This window comes from Oncorhynchus tshawytscha, linkage group LG23 (assembly GCF_018296145.1).
Source record: "Oncorhynchus tshawytscha isolate Ot180627B linkage group LG23, Otsh_v2.0, whole genome shotgun sequence".
In the NCBI taxonomy this organism is placed as follows: domain Eukaryota; kingdom Metazoa; phylum Chordata; class Actinopteri; order Salmoniformes; family Salmonidae; genus Oncorhynchus; species Oncorhynchus tshawytscha.
In genome coordinates this window covers 19,629,836-19,649,925 of record NC_056451.1, presented here as the reverse complement: position 1 = coordinate 19,649,925, position 20,090 = coordinate 19,629,836, and the positions used below count along the sequence as shown (strand labels likewise).

Genomic DNA, 20,090 nt, shown 5'->3' with positions numbered 1-20,090 from the left:
CCCATAATGACAAAGCAAAAACAGGTTTTTAGATTTTTTTGCAAATGTATCAAAAACAAAATATCAATACCTTATTTATATCAAGTATTCAGACTCTTTGCTATTGAGTTCAGGTGCATCCTGTTTCTATTGATCATCCTTGAAATGATTCTACAACTTGTTTGAAGTCCACCTGTGGTAAATTCAATTGATTGGACATGATTTGGAAAGGCACACACCTGTCTATATAAGGTCCCACAGTTGACAGTGCATGTCAGAGAAAAAAACAAGCCATGAGGTCGAAGAAATTGTCCGTAGAGCTCTGAGACAGAATTGTGTCGAGGCACAGATCTGGGGAATGGTACCAAAAAGATTCTGCAGCATTGAAGGTCTACGAGAACACAGTGGCTTCCATCATTCTTATATGGAAGAAGTTTTGGAACCACCAAGACTCTTCCTAGATCTGGCCGCCCGGCCAAACTGAGCGATCGGGAGAGAAGGCGGCAGGTAGCCTAGTGGTTAGAGCGTTGGACTAGTAACCGAAAGGTTGCAAGATCGAATCTCCGAGCTGACAAGGTAAAAATATTTAGTTCTGCCCCTGAACTAGGCAGTTAACCCACTGTTCCTAGGCCGTCATTGAAAATAAGAATATGTTCTTAACTGTCTTGCCTAGTTAAATAAAGGTACAATAAATAACAAAGGCCTTAGTCAGGGAGGTAACCATCTCTACAGCACTCCACCAATCAGGCCTTTATGGTGGAGTGGCCAGACGGAAGACATTCCTCAGTAAAAGGCACATGACACCCCACTTGGAGATTGCCAAAAGGCAGCTAAAGACTAGTCAGGATCGAGGGAAAAATGAACGGAGCAAAGTACAGAGATCCTTGATGAAAACCTTCTCCAGAGCGCTCAAGACCTCAGACTGGGGGCGAAGGTTCACCTTCCAACAGGACTATGACCCTAAGCACAATGTCCTTGAGTGGCCCGGACTTGAACCCAATCGAACATCTCTGTTCAGCGACGCTCGCCATCCAATCTGACAGAGCTTAAGAGGATCTGCAGAAGACATTTGGCCCTAGGCTGTGCTAGCACTCTAATAATGAGCCTGCTTGCTTCCATCGCACTCACTACACAGTACGGACTGGGAAATATATATATATATATATATACACACACACACACATATATACATACAAACATGTATACATACACACACATATATATACACACACACATATATATACACACATACTGTGACGGCCCTGAATTATTCTGGACCGTCTCAGTGCAGCTCCTTCCAATAGGGCGCTTTCCCTTTAATTCCCAATTAAATAGCCAGCATCAGCTGCGCAAAAGTGGGGTTGTGATGGAGACGTGAATGAGGATGTGTTCAACCCTCAGTTCCGAAGCTTCTCTATTTTGTTTGTTTTGTAGCCTAATAGAGTTTACCCAGGACCGGATCCACTCTTTGCGTCCGTGGACTACACCTCTCCGTTCTTCGTGGCCTTTCTCCGCTGGAGATCTATTCGGTATTTCATTTGTTTTGATGTGAGGTATACTGTGATGATTTATGTAGTTAGTTGTAGTTGAGGACTTAGTAAGAGTTGATACGCTTTAAGTTCTGTGGTAAAATAATTGTTATATTGATGGTATGTTTAATACTGGGTTTATGCTACACTGAATGAACGGACAAACATTGCGTGACAAAAGTCACTTGAGTTCACTGAACTCCTTTACCGGGCTGGACTCTTTTTAGGCCCGAGGTACAGGACATTTCTGGAGGAACCAGAACTCATTGTGTTATATTATTATATGTGTGTAATCATTGATGTTGTTAATACAACCCACGCAAAATAATATAGTTGTTTTTGAAGTTCTTTCCAATGTTTTAAGGGTTTATGAAAAGTTTATTTCCATCCTGACTTTTACAGAAGTCCTTTGTATTGGTGTGGACTTGACGGACCAGATGGGACTCATTCCCACCCAAACTAAAAGGAGAAACCAATGTTTTCTCTGGTAGGCACAACCTACCTGGCACCCCTATAAATAATAACCTCAAGTCAAAACCGTTACAATTACAATGCACACACACACATGCACACACACACACACACACACACACACACACACACACACACACACACACACACACACACACACACACACACATATATGCACACACACACATATATGCACACACACACACACATATATGCACACACACACATATATGCACACACACACATATATATATGCACACACATATATGCACACACACACATATATATATATATACACATATATGCACACACACATATATATACATATATACTCATATACATACACACAGAGAGACTACACTGTATGAACCGAGAGTGGGACACACAGACAGTACTGACTGGGATTGGGAAACACACACAACACACACACAGATGTTCTGGGCCTGTATGGGTTCGATACTCCCACAAAATCTGTGGCGAGTGGTCACGTTCCATCCAGCTTTCTCACTTTAACAGTGTTCACGGTATGGTCCTCTACATCTGGAACTAACAATGTTTTTAGTCAGGGGGTTAGGCACATGGGTGTATCAGAATGTAAAGTGATGTTTTTGGTTGGAATTAGTCAGTTGTACATGATGATGAATAGGTGGCGACGAAGCTAGAATGAGGCAGTCGTATCTAGGACATTTTTTAGATGGTCCCTTCAAATGGAATTTTGGTATAAAAAAAATTCCAAAACGTATTTGTGGTCAAACACGTTTTAAAGTGAGCAGAGGTTCGGGAGAGAAGGGCTTTCATAAATGTTATGCTTCTGCTCCCAGCCCCCCTCTGGACCTTTCCCATTCCTCCACTCACATCAGCACCACCTGATTGACATCCTGGGGAGAACCCTTTGATACCTGCATGGGTCTGTCTTTGTGGGTGAGTAGGGCTGGGACATTCCAGTAACTTCCCCCAAATTCACAGGTTTTCCAGAAATCCCAGTTGGAGGATTCCAAGAATATTCCAACCACGGTTTCTGGAAAACCTGGGGATTTTGCGAAAGTTACTAGGATTTTTCAACCCCAGGGGTGAGAAAAACAGGAATCTGAGATTGGTTCTGGAGGTGTGTTCTCTTTTTGAATGCCTGGGGGATTAAGTATGTTTAAGACTTGTCATCGTAATTGAGTTGGAATCTTGCCTGGTGATGTCAAATGGATTTTGTTACTCAAAGTTTGGCGTTTAGCTCATAGAAACAATGTGATAATCCCAGTGTGCACACTGATGGACTGATCGCAGGCCTGTTCATAAACTCAGTCACAGGAAACTCCAACAAACTGAGGCCAGTTGATAAAACAACCGTATAGAATGTTCTTCTCTTAAACGTGAGTTGTGGTGTCTACTGTTGGGAGTTTCTCTTAGATGTGGTTAACTGTAGGCCGTCATTGTATATAAGAATTTGTTCTTCACTGACTTGCCTAGTTAAATAAAGGTTAAATAAAAGCATTTAAACTGTTAGCTGTATTTGTGGCGTTTCACTTATTGCTGAAGATGTATAACCATGCTGGTGTTTGTTGCTTGGAGACAGGGATTTTTAATGAAATGAATGTTATGTTAACAGCTGCATATGGTAGTATCTCAAGTAGCCTACAGTAACGTTACCTCTTCAGTGAGTTACTGCTGCTTGGACCCCGGAGACGACAGCTGCATCTCCTATTGGAAGATTTCCAGTGCATACATCTGATTAACAATGAAGCCAGCCAGAGACGTTTTAAGAAATGAAGAAGAAAATACATAAACAAAGCACTGAATTTTCAAGAAGATTATTAAAGGATGGCAACATATTTACAACATGTATGCATTAGCTCAAGGTGAATATTGGGGCAGGCATACATTTGCATGAATTAGCATGTTTAAGGAGTTCAGGACGCTGGCTCCTCGTTATCTACAGACAAAGTCGATAAATCAAAACAAAAGGGGGTCTAGCCATTTAAAGTGAACGTGTTTGCCACAGCGACACATTGTGTGTGTTTGAGTCCTGGCAATTGTGTGTGTGTGTGTGCTTGCGTGTGTGTGCAGGAGCCGTGCGGAAGAGGGTGAAACTGTGCCGCTCCTAATTCAGAAATGCATATTTATAAATTGGTTGGTGCTCTCAGGACTTGGCCTTGGGGGAAATAATTGGTTCGACAGGAGGACGCTCCACTCGCCAGGGAGAGAGGATGAGAGGAAATCAGCCCTACAGTCATTTAGACTAGAGAGAAAGAATGAGTACAAAACAACACACTGCACTAATATCCATTCCTTTACTCGCTTAGTTTAAAGATATGTCAAGATGGTGTGTATATTATTGTCTTTCTTTTGCCCTCTTTTTTTTTCTCTGCCTCTCTTTGTATTTCTCTCTCTGGCTGTCTCTCTCTGAATGAATGAACAAAAATATAAATGCAACAATTTCATAATTTTATAGTTTTATTTTATAGACTTATAGTTATTTGAAGGAAATCGATCAATTGAAATAAATAAATTGGGCCCTAATCAATGGATTTCACATGACTGGGGAAGGGCGCAGCGATGGGAGGGCCTGGCTCCCCAGTGGGTATGCTCTTCCAGGCCCACCCATCGCTGCGCCAATCAGAATTAGAGCGAGAGAGGGCTAGCCAACTAGCTGTCAGTCAGAGGCTCCTGCTACTCCACCGTTCGTTCTTTCGCCCAGTGCCATGTTGAAACCACAATCATCCTTCAGCCTTCCACCGGCTTAAGTGGACTCTAATAAAGTTGCTCTTTGATGCATTAATAATTTAACCACCTCCTGCCTTCATCAGAGTTGGGTTGTCAGGGCCTCGGGGCTGACTCCTGCCTTCATCAGAGTTGGGTTGGGTTGTCAGGGCCTCGGAGCTGACTCCTGCCTTCATCAGAGTTGGGTTGGGTTGTCAGGGTCAGGGCCTTCATCGGAGCTGACTCCTGCCTTCATCAGAGTTGGGTTGGGTTGTCAGGGCCTCGGAGCTGACTCCTGCCTTCATCAGAGTTGGGATGGGTTGTCAGGGCCGCGGGGCTGACTCCTGCCTCTTCTCTCGTCTTTGGCCCCAGTCCCTGGATGACACGCAGAACTCAAATTCTTTATTTTTCTGAGTGTCAGAGCGAAACTGGGAGGAAGAGTAGAGTGATGACATATTTTTAATGAATCCTTAAATAAATTATATTGCTGTCTAAGCTCAAGACATCCCAATCCACTCTGAGAGAGAGACTGAGTGAGAGTGAAAGAGTTGAGAGAGAGAGATCATGAAGTAAAAGAAGGCTATAAAGTGAGTGAGAGGGAGATTGATGGACAAATGGGGACAGAGCACACACCTGGACCTGCAGTTCTGTGTCTCTTTCCCTAGGAGTGAGGGTGGCCGGAGCAGTTAACTGCCCACTCTGACGGCTGAATGTCTGTGTGTGTCCGAGTAGTGGGCGGTCGACTGGTCACGGATGCTGTCTTTCAGAAGGGCCATTTCTCTCCTTATCAACGTCGGTCGACGGAAGATTGAGGCCTGTCTGTCACCCACGCTCTGTTACCATGGAGAAGTCAAGCGTGAAGTCAAGCGGTGGGCAGGTTGATTGACATCTGTTCCCACCACTCAGGATTTAACCTCTCTCCTACTGGTAGTCAAACGCCTCCCCCTTCCCACACCCTGTCTACAGCCACCCACTAGGCAACAGTAAATCTCCCCCATATAGCAGGGATCATCAACTAGATTCAGCCGCTGGATGATTTTTTTGTCTTGAGCGGGGGGCCCGGGATATAATTGCAAATCAATTGTAGACTGAAAATTGACCACAAGAAGCCCAAACAGATATGTTTGACTAAAATAATCATTTCAGCCCTTTGCTTTCATTTATATATGATCAAGTGTCTATTGTGAATACTTGAACAGATTTCTTTAATTTAAAATCACTTAGAGCTCATTTCCTGGTGTTTTTAGTCTTTTGTGTCCAACAAATAAAATTCCCCCAAAAATGCTAAATTAATACTTTTAATTTTTTGCTCAGAAGACTGCCAGTCTTATAATATGAGGGAAGTGGTCTGGCAATCAGATAGGTGGATAGGTGTGTGTGTGTGTGCGTGCGGCGGAGTGGTTTGTCAGTGTTCTCAATGTTCTTTCCACTATGTTACTCATCTAAAACCATTCAAATGTTCTGGTGACCCCCTCAATAAGGCCAACCAATGTTTGTCTTTACCCCGACCCCTAAACCAGTCAGCTGTGACCATCCCACCCGTCTGCTCTGTCCTGACGTGTGTGTTAGACTTGTATCATCATGATCCCATGTCTGTCTTTGTAATGACTCCCATAATTACTCTGTGATTTGAACCTTTTCTTATTATCTTCCTCCCTCTCACTCTCTTGCACCCTCTCTCGCTCTCTCTTTCATTCCCCCCAGATTGGTCAGTTGGTGTTTAAGGGGATGCAGCGTCTGAACAGGATCCAGTCCATAGTGTTTGAGACAGCCTACAACACCAATGAGAACCTGCTCATCTGTGCCCCCACCGGGGCCGGCAAGACCAACATCGCCATGCTGACAGTCCTCCATGAGATCAGACAGCACCTCCAACCTGGAGGGGTCATCAAGAAGGATGAGTTCAAGGTACCACTCAGCTGTGTGTGTGTGAGCAAGACATACAAACATACAGTAGAACACATTTATTATTGTTTGTCCTTATAAAGCCACGCCCCCCACACACACATACACACACATGTTCTAATACACACACATTCTAACACCACACACCCGATGCAAGCCAGCGAAGAGAGCCACTTTTTCATACATTTCTATTAAACTTTCTTAATCTAAGTGGCCTGTTTCATATTTTTCAATAAATAGTGATTTATGCTGGTTGCCAGGGAACAAGTGATACTCTGCTGTACACTCATTTATCATGACTGTGACCTTTCACTTCCTCTCACTTTCTTTCTCTCCTTCCCCCCGCTCTCCCTTTTCTCTCTTTATATATATATCTCCCTCCCTCTTTCTCTCTCTCCTCTCCTACTCGCTCCCTCCCTTCCCTCCATCTCTCTCTCCCTCCCTCTGTAGATAGTGTATGTAGCTCCTATGAAGGCCTTGGCAGCAGAGATGACGAACTACTTCAGTAAGCGGTTGGAGCCACTGGGCATTGCTGTCAAAGAGCTCACTGGAGACATGCAGCTAACCAAAGGGGAGATCCTGCGTACACAGGTACTTGTACTGTACAAACACACATGGGTGCGCAAGCACACACACAGTTTCTGCGTAGGCTTTCCCTATGCTCCATTGGTCCAGAGTGGAGTTGTGTTCTGCCTCACGACTGTTCGCTAGCGCCTCCCAGTGGTTGGCTCTCAGCTCAGCTCGGCTCTCTGGATTGCAGTAGTTCCGTACCCTCTTCACACTGAGCACGTTTACATGCGCTAATAATTCGATATTAAACGGATTATCACAGTAGGTCGGTTATGGCAATAGTCATGTAAGCACTTTACTCTGCTTATTTCAATCTGTGGAAGGTCAAAATCATAGTAAGCATACACTGATTAAAACACCTGGTGTTCTGAGCAATCCTTTGAATTATTAGGACATGTAAATAAATAAAAAAACACCTTAAATAAAGTTATAGCACTGTATTTCAAAATGATTTTGCAAGAGTGATGTTACTGTTTTTTTGGCAGGAGTAGTGTAAAGCTTACAGCCATTGGCACAGTGAAAACGCGTTCTCTGGAGTGATGAATCACACTTCACTATCTGGCAGTCTGATGGATAAATCTGGGTTTGGCGGATGCCAGGAGAATGCTAACTGCCCGAATGCATAGTGCCAACTGTAAAGTTTGGTGGAGGAATAGTGGTCTGGGGCTGTTTTTCATGGTTCGGGCTAGGCCCCTTAGTTCCATTGAAGGCAAACCTTAACGCTACAGCAATGGCATTCTAGACGATTCTGTACTTCCAACTTTGTGGCAACAGTTTGGGGAAGGCCCTTTCCTGTCAGCATGACAATGTCCTGTCAGCACAAAGCGTGGTCCATACGGAAATGGTTTGTTGAGATCGGTGTGGAAGAACTTGACTGGCCTGCACAGAGCCCTGACCTAAACCCCATCGAACACCTTTGGGATGAATTGGAACGCCGACTGCGAGCCAGGTCTAATCGCCCAACATCAGTGCCCGACCTCGCTATGCTCTTGTGGCTCTATGGAAGCAAGTCCCCGCAGCAATGTTCCAACATCTAGTGGAAAGCCTTCCCAGACAAGTGGAGGCCGTTATAGCAGCAAAGGGGGGACCAAATCCATAGTAATTAGAGGTCGACCGATTAATCGGAATGGCCGATTGGGCGCCGATTTGCCGATTTTAAAAAAAAAATTATTATTAGTATTTTTATTTTTTTCTCTTCTCTTTCTTTCTTTTTCTTTTTACACCTTTTATATAACTTTATTTAACTAGGCAAGTCAATTAAGAACACATTCTTATTTTCAATGACGGCCTAGGAACGGTGGGTTAACTGCCTTGTTCAGGGGCAGAAAGTCAGATTTTCACCTTGTCAGCTCGGGGGATCTTGCAACCTTACAGTTAACTAGTCCAACGCAATAACGACCTGCCTCTCTCTCGTTGCACTCCACAAGGAGACTGCCTGTTACGCAAATGCAGTAAGCCAAGGTAAGTTGCTAGCTAGCATTAAACTTATCTTATAAAAAACAATCAATCATAATGACTAGTTAACTACACATGGTTGATGATATTACTAGATATTATCTAGAGTGTCCTGTGTTGCATATAATCTGACTGAGCATACAAGCATACAAGTATCTAAGTATCTGACTGAGCGGTGGTAGGCAAAAGCAGGCGCGTAAACATTCATTCAAACAGCACTTTCGTGCGTTTTGCCAGCAGCTCTTCGTTGTGCGTCAAGCATTGCGCTGTTTATGACTTCAAACCTATCAACTCCCGAGATGAGGCTGGTGTAACCGAAGTGAAATGGCTAGCTAGTTAGCGCGCGCTAATAGCGTTTCAAACTTCACTCGCTCTGAGCCTTGGAGTGGTTGTTCCCCTTGCTCTGCATGGGTAACGCTGCTTCGATGTGGTGGCTGTTGTCGTTGTGTTGCTGGTTCGAGCCCAGGGGAGGAGCGAGGAGAGGGACGGAGGCTATACTGTTAAACTGGCAATACTAAAGTGCCTATAAGAACATCCAATAGTCAAAGGTTAATGAAATACAAATGGTATAGAGGGAAATAGTCCTATAATAACTACAACCTAAAACTTCTTACCTGGGAATATTGAAGACTCATGTTAAAAGGAACCACCAGCTTTCATATGTTCTGAGCAAGGAACTGAAACATTAGCTTTCTAACAATGCACATATTGCACTTTTACGTTCTTCTCCAACACTTTTTGTTTTTGCATTATTTAAACCAAATTGAACATGTTTCATTATCTACTTGAGGCTAAATTGATTTAATTGATATATTATATTAAGTTAAAATAAGTGTTCCTTCAGTATTGTTGTAATTGTCATTATTACAAATACATTTTTTTAATCGGCCGATTAATCATTATCGGCTTTTTTTGGCCATCCAATAATCGGTATCGGCGTTGAAAAATCATAATCGGTCGACCTCTAATATTAATGCCCATGATTTTGGAATGAGATGTTCGACAAGCAGTTGTCCACATACACTACAAAAGTATGTTTGAATTCATCTATATTCCAACAGTGTGCAACAATTTATCATAACCATTACAGATAACTAATTGCCAAATTGCCTCATATATTCAGTCAATAGAAAAACAAGTGCCATTTTAAGATTAATTTATTGAAACCGTAATATCAACTGGTTATATTATATTGTGGAACACAATCTTCAAAAAGGTAGTAACCTTAGCAGTGGCGCTTGCTTGTAGAAGCATGGCTGTGCAATGGCATAGCCTTGTTTTGTTAATTTAGCAGACAAGACACTCATTTCTCGAGCCCTTATCGCAGTCAATACACGCCTATGTTATATAACAGAATGAAATATAACAGAATAGTGAGAAGTGATTATTTGAAACGAGGCTCAATTTGGCGAATTGAAAAAAAGTCTGGGTTATTAAAAACTTGTTAATTACTAAGAAGGGACTAGAAGCGTCTTATGGTGAGCTACTGAGTGGCTAGGACAGGCAAGCCCCATACTATTGTGAAGGACTTAATTCTTCCTGCTGCCACGGTTATGGCAGGGACAATTTGGCATGGAATGTAGCTTGTGTATCCCATCAGTTATATCTGTTTTTATAGGCATTTATTTCTGTACACTCAGCACGCGTGTGTAGAGGGAGCGGTCGCAACGCAATTGAGTGAGTGAGACACGGAGGGGAATGGGAGGGGAATGGGAATTTAGGGAGAACTGTTTGATGCTTGGCGTGGTTTCTTTTTTGTTGTGCCCCACAAATGCTCATGTTGGATGTTGCTCATGTCATGCCCCACTCATGCTCATGCTCAAATGGAAAACTAGAGGCAAAGCAAATGAAAGTTGTCTTCAAAATAAAACTTAGACCACATACACTGAACAAAAGTATAAACTCAATATGATTTTAATGAGTTGCAGTTCAAATAGGGAAATCAGTCAATTGAAATAAATTAATCCATTATCTATGGATTTCACATGACTGGGAATACACGTGACTCGTTTCAGGAAACTAGGAGTATGTCGCGGTCAATACCATTTGAATATAAACTTTTTTTAAATCAAAATTAGTTTTTTGACAGAAATGCTTCCGAAATGTGGACTTTCATCTTCCTTAATATCAAACGTGTATATTTTATTTCTTTTCTTTTCTATTTATTTATTTATTTCACCTTATTTAAACCAAGTTGAGAACAAGTTCTCAGTTACAATTGCGACCAGGCCAAGATAAAGCAAAGCAGTTCGACAAATACAACAACACAGAGTTACACATGGAGTAAAACAAACATACAGTCAATAATACAGTAGAAAAATAAGTCTATATACAATGTGAGCAAATGAGGTGAGATAAGGGAGGTAAAGGCAAAAAAAGGCCATTGTGGCAAGATAAATACAATATAGCAAGTAAAACACTGGAATGGTAGATTTGCAGTGGAAGAATGTGCAAAGTAGAGATAGAAATAATGGGGTGCAAAGGAGCAAAATAAATAAATACAGTAGGGAAAGAGGTAGTTGTTTGGGCTAAATTATAGATGGGCTATGTACAGGTGCAGTAATCTGTGAGCTGCTCTGACAGCTGGTGCTTAAAGCTAGTGAGGGAGGTAAGTGTTTCCAGTTTCAGAGATTTTTGTAGTTCGTTCCAATCATTGTCAGCAGAGAACTGGAAGGAGAGGCGGCCAAAGGAAGAATTGGTTTTGGGGGTGACTAGAGAGATATACCTGCTGGAGCGCGTGCTACAGGTGGGTGCTGCTATGGTGACCAGCCAGCTGAGATAAGGGTGGACTTTACCTAGCAGGGTCTTGTAGATGACCTGGAGCCAGTGGGTTTGGCGGCGAGTATGAAGCGAGGGCCAGCCAACGAGAGCGTACAGGTCGCAGTGGTGGGTAGTATATGGGGCTTTTGTGACAAAGCGGATGGCACTGTGATAGACTGCATCCAATTTATTCAGTAGGGTATTGGAGGCTATTTTGTAAATTACATCGCCGAAGTCGAGGATCGGTAGGATGGTCAGTTTTACAAGGGTATGTTTGGCAGCATGAGTGAAGGATGCTTTGTTGCGAAATAGGAAGCCAATTCTAGATTTAACTTTGGATTGGAAATGTTTGATGTGAGTCTGGAAGGAGAGTTTACAGTCTAACCACACACCTAGGTATTTGTAGTTGTCCACATTTTCTAAGTCAGAACCGTCCAGAGTAGTGATGTTGGACAGGAGGGAAGGTGCAGGCAACGATCGGTTGAAGAGCATGCATTTAGTTTTCCTTGTATTTAAGAGCAATTGGAGGTCACGGAAGGAGAGTTGTATTGCATTGAAGCTCGTCTGGAGGGTTGTTAACACAGTGTCCAAAGAAGGGCCAGAAGTATACAGAATTGTGTCGTCTGCGTAGAGGTGGATCAGAGACTCACCAGCAGCAAGAGCGACATCATTAATGTATACAGAGAAGAGAGTCGGTCCAAGAATTGAACCCTGTGGAACTCCCATAGAGACTGCCAGAGGCCCGGACAAGAGACCCTCCGATTTGACACACTGAACTCTATCAGAGAAGTAGTTGGTGAACCAGGCTAGGCAATCATTTGACAAACCAAGGCTGTCGAGTCTGCCGATGAGGATGTGGTGATTGACAGAGTCGAAAGCCTTGGCCAGGTCAATGAATACGGCTGCACAGTATTGTTTCTTATCTATGGCAGTTAAGATATCGTTTAGGACCTTGACCGTGGCTGAGGTGCATCCATGAACAGCTCTGAAACTAGATTGCATAGCGGAGAAGGTATGGTGGGATTCAAAATGGTCGGTAATCTGTTTGTTGACGTGGCTATCGAAGACCTTAGAAAGGCAGGGTAGGATAGATATAGGTCTGTAGCAGTTTGGGTCAAGAGTGTCCCCCCTTTGAAGAGGGGATGACCGCAGCTGCTTTCCAATCTTTGGGAATCTCAGACGACACGAAAGAGAGGTTGAACAGGCTAGGAATAGGGGTGGCAACAATTTCGGCAGATAATTTTAGAAAGAAAAGGTCCAGATTGTCTAGCCCGGCTGATTTGTAGGGGACCAGATTTTGCAGCTCTTTCAGAACATCAGCTGACTGGATTTGGGAGAAGGAGAAATGGGGAAGGCTTGGGTGAGTTGCTGTGGGGGGTGCAATGCCATCTGTAAATACGAATACAATTGTTAAATTACTAGCCTAGTTGGTTTAGCCACAGAAAAGACAGCAACTTTCCATCTAGCCATGATTTGCTGAGATGAGTGTATCATGTAGTAGAACTGAATAAATGTTGCTCTCTGCTTTCTGGGGGACCAAGTTTTGAAATCAGTGGAAATGGAGTATGATTGCTAAGGAGATGGAGAAAACACCTATCTCTGGATTACATCTTCAAAGTATTGGGCAACCATGGCATCTGTTACGAGGAGTAGCGTCCACCAATTATGTATACTGGTAAGATAGTCTAGCTAGCTATAGTTTTAGATATTACATATTTCTAATTTGGCAAAGTTGTTTTCATTTCAAGTTAAAGTGTGCTGTTAGCTAGCTAGCTAATGTTACCTGTATGTTCTTATTATTTGTATCTCAGAGCCATTTGCTTTGCTAGTTATAGCCTAATGATAGCTAGCTAACATTGAACCTGGTTGGTTAGTTACCTGCAGATTCATGCAGGGTAGTAAAGTCATGAGTTGGGATTATGGTTCATTGTCTACCTAGCTAGCTAAATGTCTTAACAAAAGACTCCACTGTGCAAGTAACCATTTCAATAGAATGTCACTGCGACAACTGATGATAGCTAGAGCGAATTTACCAGCCACGTCTATCTACTACGATTTCAGTCACTCTCGTCTGAGTGTGCCATAGCGCTCAACACCCGTTGAATATGGAAGGTGTCAGATAACATAAAAACAACCTAACCCGCTCTGCTAGGGCGAGTAAAATGGTCAGTGAGCTGTTCTCTCATCTGGAAATAGCTAGCAAGGTAGCCAATGTTAGCCAGTTAGCTTGGGTGCTTGACTGCTGTTTTTAGGACAGAATGCTCAGCTCAACCTTTAAGGAGATGGGTGGGGCTAAAGCTTAAGAGGGTGTGAATGATGCTGAATGGGTGTAGATAAAGAAGAGCTCTCCTGTAGGAGCCAAAACATTAATTTAACTGACAACAGTTCTGGTGGACATTCCTGCAGTCAGCATGCCAATTGCACGCTCCCTCAACTTGACATCTGTGGCATTGTGTTGTGTGACAAAACTGCACATTTTAGAGTGGCTTTTATTTTTATATTTTTTATTTTAACCTTTTATTTAACTAGTCAAGTCCCCAGCACAAGGTGCACCTGTGTAATGATCATGCTTTTTAATCATCTTCTTGATATGCCACACCTGTCATGCTGTGTTGTCGTCTTAGGTCTCTCTTTATGTCGTGTTGTGGTGTCTCTTGTCATGATGTTTGTTTTGTCCTATTTAAAATAAATGTTTAGCCCCTGTCCCCACAGGAGGCATTTTGCCTCTTGGTAGGCCGTCATTGTAAATAAGAATTTGTTCTTGACTGACTTGCGTAGTTAAATAAAGGATCAATAAAATAAGTTAAAACCTGTCAGGTAAATAGATTATCTTAGCAAAGTACGTTTTACAGTATTGGGTGGAAAAATGTTCATCTCTTGTTAAAGATTGAGTTTTAACGTCCGTTCGAGTACTCAAGTACTCATGCCCATCCCTAGCATGTAACCGTACTCACTGTAGTGCCAGCCACAGACACACACACACAGACTATAGTGCCAACCCCAACTATACTGTTCTGGCTCAGATCTCTTTCTTTACATTGTCCATTCCAGTAACTATGGTGCGTAAACAGGCTAGCCCAGTACAGCTTGGCTTGGTTTGGCTCGATAGGCTCAGTAGTGTGAAAAGGGTATTTGTCATAGCAGCTTATGGCTTATAGATTAGCAGGGTTTACACAGCAGAGGGAGATCACAGGAGAGAGACAACATCAGCACTAGACTATCTGGGACAGAGATCCACAGGGCCAATGCCCGTGTCTGGGACAGAGATCCACAGGGCCAATGCCCGTGTCTGGGACAGAGATCCACAGGGCCAATGCCCGTGTCTGGGACAGAGATCCACAGGGCCAATGCCCGTGTCTGGGACAGAGATCCACAGGGCCAATGCCCGTGTCTGGGACAGAGATCCACAGGGCCAATAACAGTGTGTTACAGCTGATCTCCTCGCACTGCACTTTGGGCTCAGTTAGGTTCAGGTCACAACACAGACTTCAGTCATACATCTGTAATTCTGCAGTGAAGAGTAGGAGACAATATTGTGTCCATGAATCACACAGCAACGTACAGAACTGCAGTATAGATAATGGTTGCTCTCCTGTCTTAGTTGAAAATAAAAGTCATAAAAACAAGAATTGGCGATACTTTCGAAGGCATGCGCTCCGGCACCACACACACACACACACACACACACACCCTCCAACGATGATAGTGTCCCTCTCCTGCTTTATGTTGGAGACTAGTGCAGTTCCTTATCTCTCTCTCTGGTGTCTTCCTGTACTTAATTCTCTGTCAGGCTTTATAAAAGGACTGTTCCTTCACTGCAACATACTGTAGCTACTGATAGAACTGATAAGCCATAGAGAAGCCAGCACAACCACAGAGTTTCTCACACTAGACAGTCATGCAGGGTCACTCACAGGTCAGAGTAGGGGCTTTTTCTGGATCAAAAAAGGCTTTAGGTGGTTGGCATGGCAGGGGGCGTGGCAATGAGCACGGTTGGCCGAGAAAATATTAGAGGCCCCCATCTTGGAACTGTAAAGAAATGTTTGCATTTTTAAGCCAATTTACTGCAATTCTACACATTTTACCATACAGCTGAGAATTTATTTTGCCGTTTTAAAGTAAATTTCCTGCGATTCTACATATTCTGCAATTGAGCTGAGACATTTAGCTAATTTCCTGCAATTCTATTACATTTTTTCATGGTTAATGCTGTGTTCTTTTGCTCAGACCTAATACAATGAATACTGCTAAATTCATTGTTTTTGCAATTCTCCTGATTGTCTAGCTTTTATTTTGGTGTTAGTTCTCAAAGTTTATATTATCAAAAATATATAGGTTCATTATCTTTTCTACATACTTTATCTGTTTGTAATCTATTAAGTTTACACTTAATGTTTTTCCATTCAGAAAATGAATAACAAATAATATATACTTTTAAATTTTTATATTTGTTATTAACTGTTAGGATATAAGCGTCCCAAAAAAACACTCTCTGGGTCTCCATATCTGATCTCTCTCTCCCTCGTCTATACTCACCCCCTCTTCATTTTCCTGATTCCTTGTTCTCAGCAGGCTTATTTGTAGTTGCCATGGTGACTACAGTTAGTTGTACTGTAAAATACCAAATTCATATCCTGTTTATTGTCCACTGTATTTGTGCCTTTGAAGGTGGTGCTTGTATTTTAGCGCGGGGGGAGGGAGAGGTGATGCTTTCAACATAACCTCATGTAAAGTGCTCTCCCATTTATGCTAGTTATGGATACAAAGACTACTCTGTTCTCTCTCTGTTCTCTCCAATTAACAAGATGGCTGGATATATTGAAAATGTGATTGACATGAGTTGAGACTAACTCATATTTGAAATGTGTCTGTGGTCAGGAAAAACTTGCCACTCACAAAATTAAGTTGAATATAATGATGTTGTTAGATTGCCACTTGTTATGCTCGTAGTGACATAACCAATCAGATGATTTCTTTCAATTAAAATGATGAATCAATTGTCCAATCCAATATCCAATTGTAACAGCTCCCCAGCAAATCAACCAATTAGGTTGTTTGCCTCAGTGAGTGGCCTGTAAATGAGTTTGTTATTGTCTCGATTGCATTTGTTAATAGCTCCAGTAGAAAGAGGATGAATGGGATTTGTGAAACAAAAAGGAGGGTAGAGTGAAGGATGTAGGCTAAACTGCTTCCCATCTAGTGAGCCCCTCACTGATGGAGGGGGTGAGAGGTAGACAGAGAGAGGAAGGACTAGGCTGAAAAGGTTGCCAAGAACAAGCATATCTAGCAAATCCAAAAGAGGATAGTAAAGCTTATACTTTAGAGGTTCATAAACCTCCTGGTACTTAAGGATAGAGAGATGAAAGCAGAGGGAGACAGACAGAGCGAGATGTGAATCTTGAGCAATGAGGTCAATACCAGTTAATCTGGAGGTGTGTGTGTACGTGCGTTTGTTTCCTTGTGAGAGAGAGGGCACACACACACTTTTAATGAGGATGGACTGGCAGAGGCTCAACAATATTATCCTTACCCCCTGCATACTCCCACCAACCAGCCTTGCTTCTCTATCTACCCAGACTGTAGAGCTTTGGATGAAATACAATTTCATGAAATTACCTGTTTCTGCTAGTGTGGAGTAAGTGTATTAAAACTCCAATAACAACTCCATTAAAGTTCACTAGGTACTATAAAGTTAGCTCTCTAGAGACCTCAGGGTAAATAAGGAGGATTTAAAAAAAAAATGATCCTCATACATTTTTGTTATCTGAAACAACTTTCTAACAGACCTTTCTATTTGTCCCTCCTTCCCTCCTTCCCTCCTTCCCTCACTCCCTCTCTCTTACAAACATACTCACACCAGTGTTTGTTTCTCACTGTTTACATATATGTGTGAAGTCATTGCTGTAGTTCGATACAGAGAAGATTAGCATTCCAGCAATATTATTCTGTTGAAATTTAATTTGATCTGTGAGAAATGAAGCTAATTAAGGACTTACTTTATATGTACATAGCTCCTCCTACATAACTACTTCCGTACATGCATTCCTTGTAGTAGTGTTGTACTGTTAGAAACGTACTGCACTGCTGGTGCTAGAAACACAAGCATTTCCCTGCAGCTGCTTTAACATCTGCTGGTCTGTGTACGCAACAAATAAACATCGATTTGATTTCTGTGTCTGCTATGTCACTGCTATTGTCACAACTCCCATCAAAAACATGCAGTGGATGTTCGCACACACAAACACAGTTGGATACATTTGTAGCCTGGACAAGCTATTAGTCGTTCACTTACAGTATGAAAGCAGTGAAACAATTCTACCCTCTTACCTTTCCCTCCTTGCAAACCCCCTCTCTCTCTGTGGCACTGATAGTTACCATGGTAACAGTAGATTTGCTTGGAGTGTCTGCTGGCTGGCAGACATGCCAGTGTGCGGGTGGGTGGGTGAATGAGCAGTGGGCGTGCTGGTTCTCCTAGCCCCTCTCCCTCAGTCCCGAGAGTAAATATTAACTTAATGGCAGAGTGGCCCCCTGGTGCTCTGCTCCACAGACAGACATACAGAAAGGCACACACGCAAGACCGCCAGACAGACCGTCAGAGACAGGTAGACAGACAGACCGTCAGATAGGTAATTAGTAGATAAGTGGTAGTATGGGAAGACCTCGTCATGCCCCCGGGTTCCACATGGCTGCACACATCACTGTTACCACGCTGGGTAGAGCTGCCTGGGTAGAGCCCCCCTCATTAACATGGAGCTGGTGCTGAGTCACATCACATAGAAATATAGGGTCGGGTTCTCAGACACACATTAGGCTTAGTCCTAGACTAAAATGCTCTTTCAATGGAGATTCTTCAGTATGATTTTTTTCAGGGCTTAATCCGTGTTCAAGTAAACTGCTCCGTGTTTTCCAGGATTGTTCTCATCCACTGGGTGCACGTTGGGTCGAGCCCCACTCATTATCATATGGCTGGGTCTGACCACCACAGATGAGCTGCAACTTGCACATCAGAACAGTTCTAGGACACTATTTCTACGTGATCATCATGGAACGTTGATTTGAATGTGGATGTCCATTCTAGTAATTGTAAATGTTCTATAATGGAAACCCACTTTGACACAGGTCTTTATCTGCCCCATTGTGTTCCAGGACTGCACTCTCTTCTATTTCACCAACGCTGCATATTCACAAATATTGTGATTTATCTAGGGGAGAGTTTTTGAAGCACTGAAATCAATCCGTGGGAGTGTTTCCAACCATAAATGTTAAACACTTAGCAACCAGTCATAGAAATAAATAATGAGGTCAATATCAATGTTATTAAAAACAATGCAAGGAAAATAATGAGGGTTTCCTCAAATGGCGTCTTGTCATTGTTTTTGTTGTGTAATTAAAGAAAGCACTGTGGCCTGCTAGTTGTTGGTTTGGAAGCCAGAGCTTTCATTTAGATGAACCTGTAGCCTAATTAAGACAGCCACTTCTCTCCTCTCTGCTAGCACCGTGCCAGTCTCTAATGGCAATGTGTGTGTGGCCGTTTACTCTCTGCTAGCACCGTGCCAGTCTCTAATGGCAGTGTGTGTGTGGCCGTTTACTCTCTGCTAGCACCGTGCCAGTCTCTAATGGCAGTGTGTGTGTGGCCGTTTCCTCTCTGCTAGCACCGTGCCAGTCTCTAATGGCAGTGTGTGTGTGGCCGTTTCCTCTCCGCTAGCACCGTGCCAGTCTCTAATGGCAGTGTGTGTGTGGCTGTTTCCTCTCTGCTAGCACTGTGCCAGTCTCTAATGGCAGTGTGTGTGTGGCCGTTTCCTCTCCGCTAGCACCGTGCCAGTCTCTAATGGCAGTGTGTGTGTGGCCGTTTCCTCTCTGCTAGCACCGTGCCAGTCTCTAATGGCAATGTGTGTGTGGCCGTTTCCTCTCTGCTAGCACCGTGCCAGTCTCTAATGGCAATGTGTGTGTGGCCGTTTCCTCTCTGCTAGCACCGTGCCAGTCTCTAATGGTAGTGTGTGTGTGGCCGTTTACTCTCTGCTAGCACCGTGCCAGTCTCTAATGGCAGTGTGTGTGTGGCCGTTTCTCTCTGCTAGCACCGTGCCAGTCTCTAATGGCAATGTGTGTGTGGCCGTTTACTCTCTGCTAGCACCGTGCCAGTCTCTAATGGCAGTGTGTGTGTGGCCGTTTCCTCTCTGCTAGCACCGTGCCAGTCTCTAATGGCAGTGTGTGTGTGGCCGTTTCCTCTCTGCTAGCACCGTGCCAGTCTCTAATGGCAATGTGTGTGTGGCCGTTTCCTCTCTGCTAGCACCGTGCCAGTCTCTAATGGCAATGTGTGTGTGGCCGTGTCCTCTCTGCTAGCACCGTGCCAGTCTCTAATGGCAATGTGTGTGTGGCCGTTTCCTCTCTGCTAGCACCGTGCCAGTCTCTAATGGTAGTGTGTGTGTGGCCGTTTACTCTCTGCTAGCACCGTGCCAGTCTCTAATGGCAATGTGTGTGTGGCCGTTTCCTCTCTGCTAGCACCGTGCCAGTCTCTAATGGCAGTGTGTGTGTGGCCGTTTACTCTCTGCTAGCACCGTGCCAGTCTCTAATGGCAATGTGTGTGTGTGTGGCCGTTTTGTCTCTGCTAGGAAGGAGCGCCAGTCTGTAATGGCTAGCCAGATGGATTTAAATGCAAACTAGAGTCTAATAAAAAGTGTCTAATAGGAATTTCCGCACACCCAGACAGCGCGCGCACACACACCGATGGGT

The 20,090-nt window shown here is 43.4% G+C and overlaps 1 protein-coding gene across 2 annotated transcripts in view; it reads left to right on the top strand.

Annotated features, from left to right (window-relative positions):
• Positions 1-20,090, top strand: part of ascc3 (activating signal cointegrator 1 complex subunit 3) — a 146,285-nt gene that overhangs the window by 42,629 nt on the left and 83,566 nt on the right. For both annotated transcript variants that reach the window (XM_024385525.2, XM_024385526.2), the window contains exons 10-11: positions 6,375-6,578; positions 7,026-7,166. In XM_024385525.2, the coding sequence (XP_024241293.1) occupies positions 6,375-6,578; positions 7,026-7,166 (345 nt within the window). The remainder of the gene's footprint in view (positions 1-6,374; positions 6,579-7,025; positions 7,167-20,090) is intronic.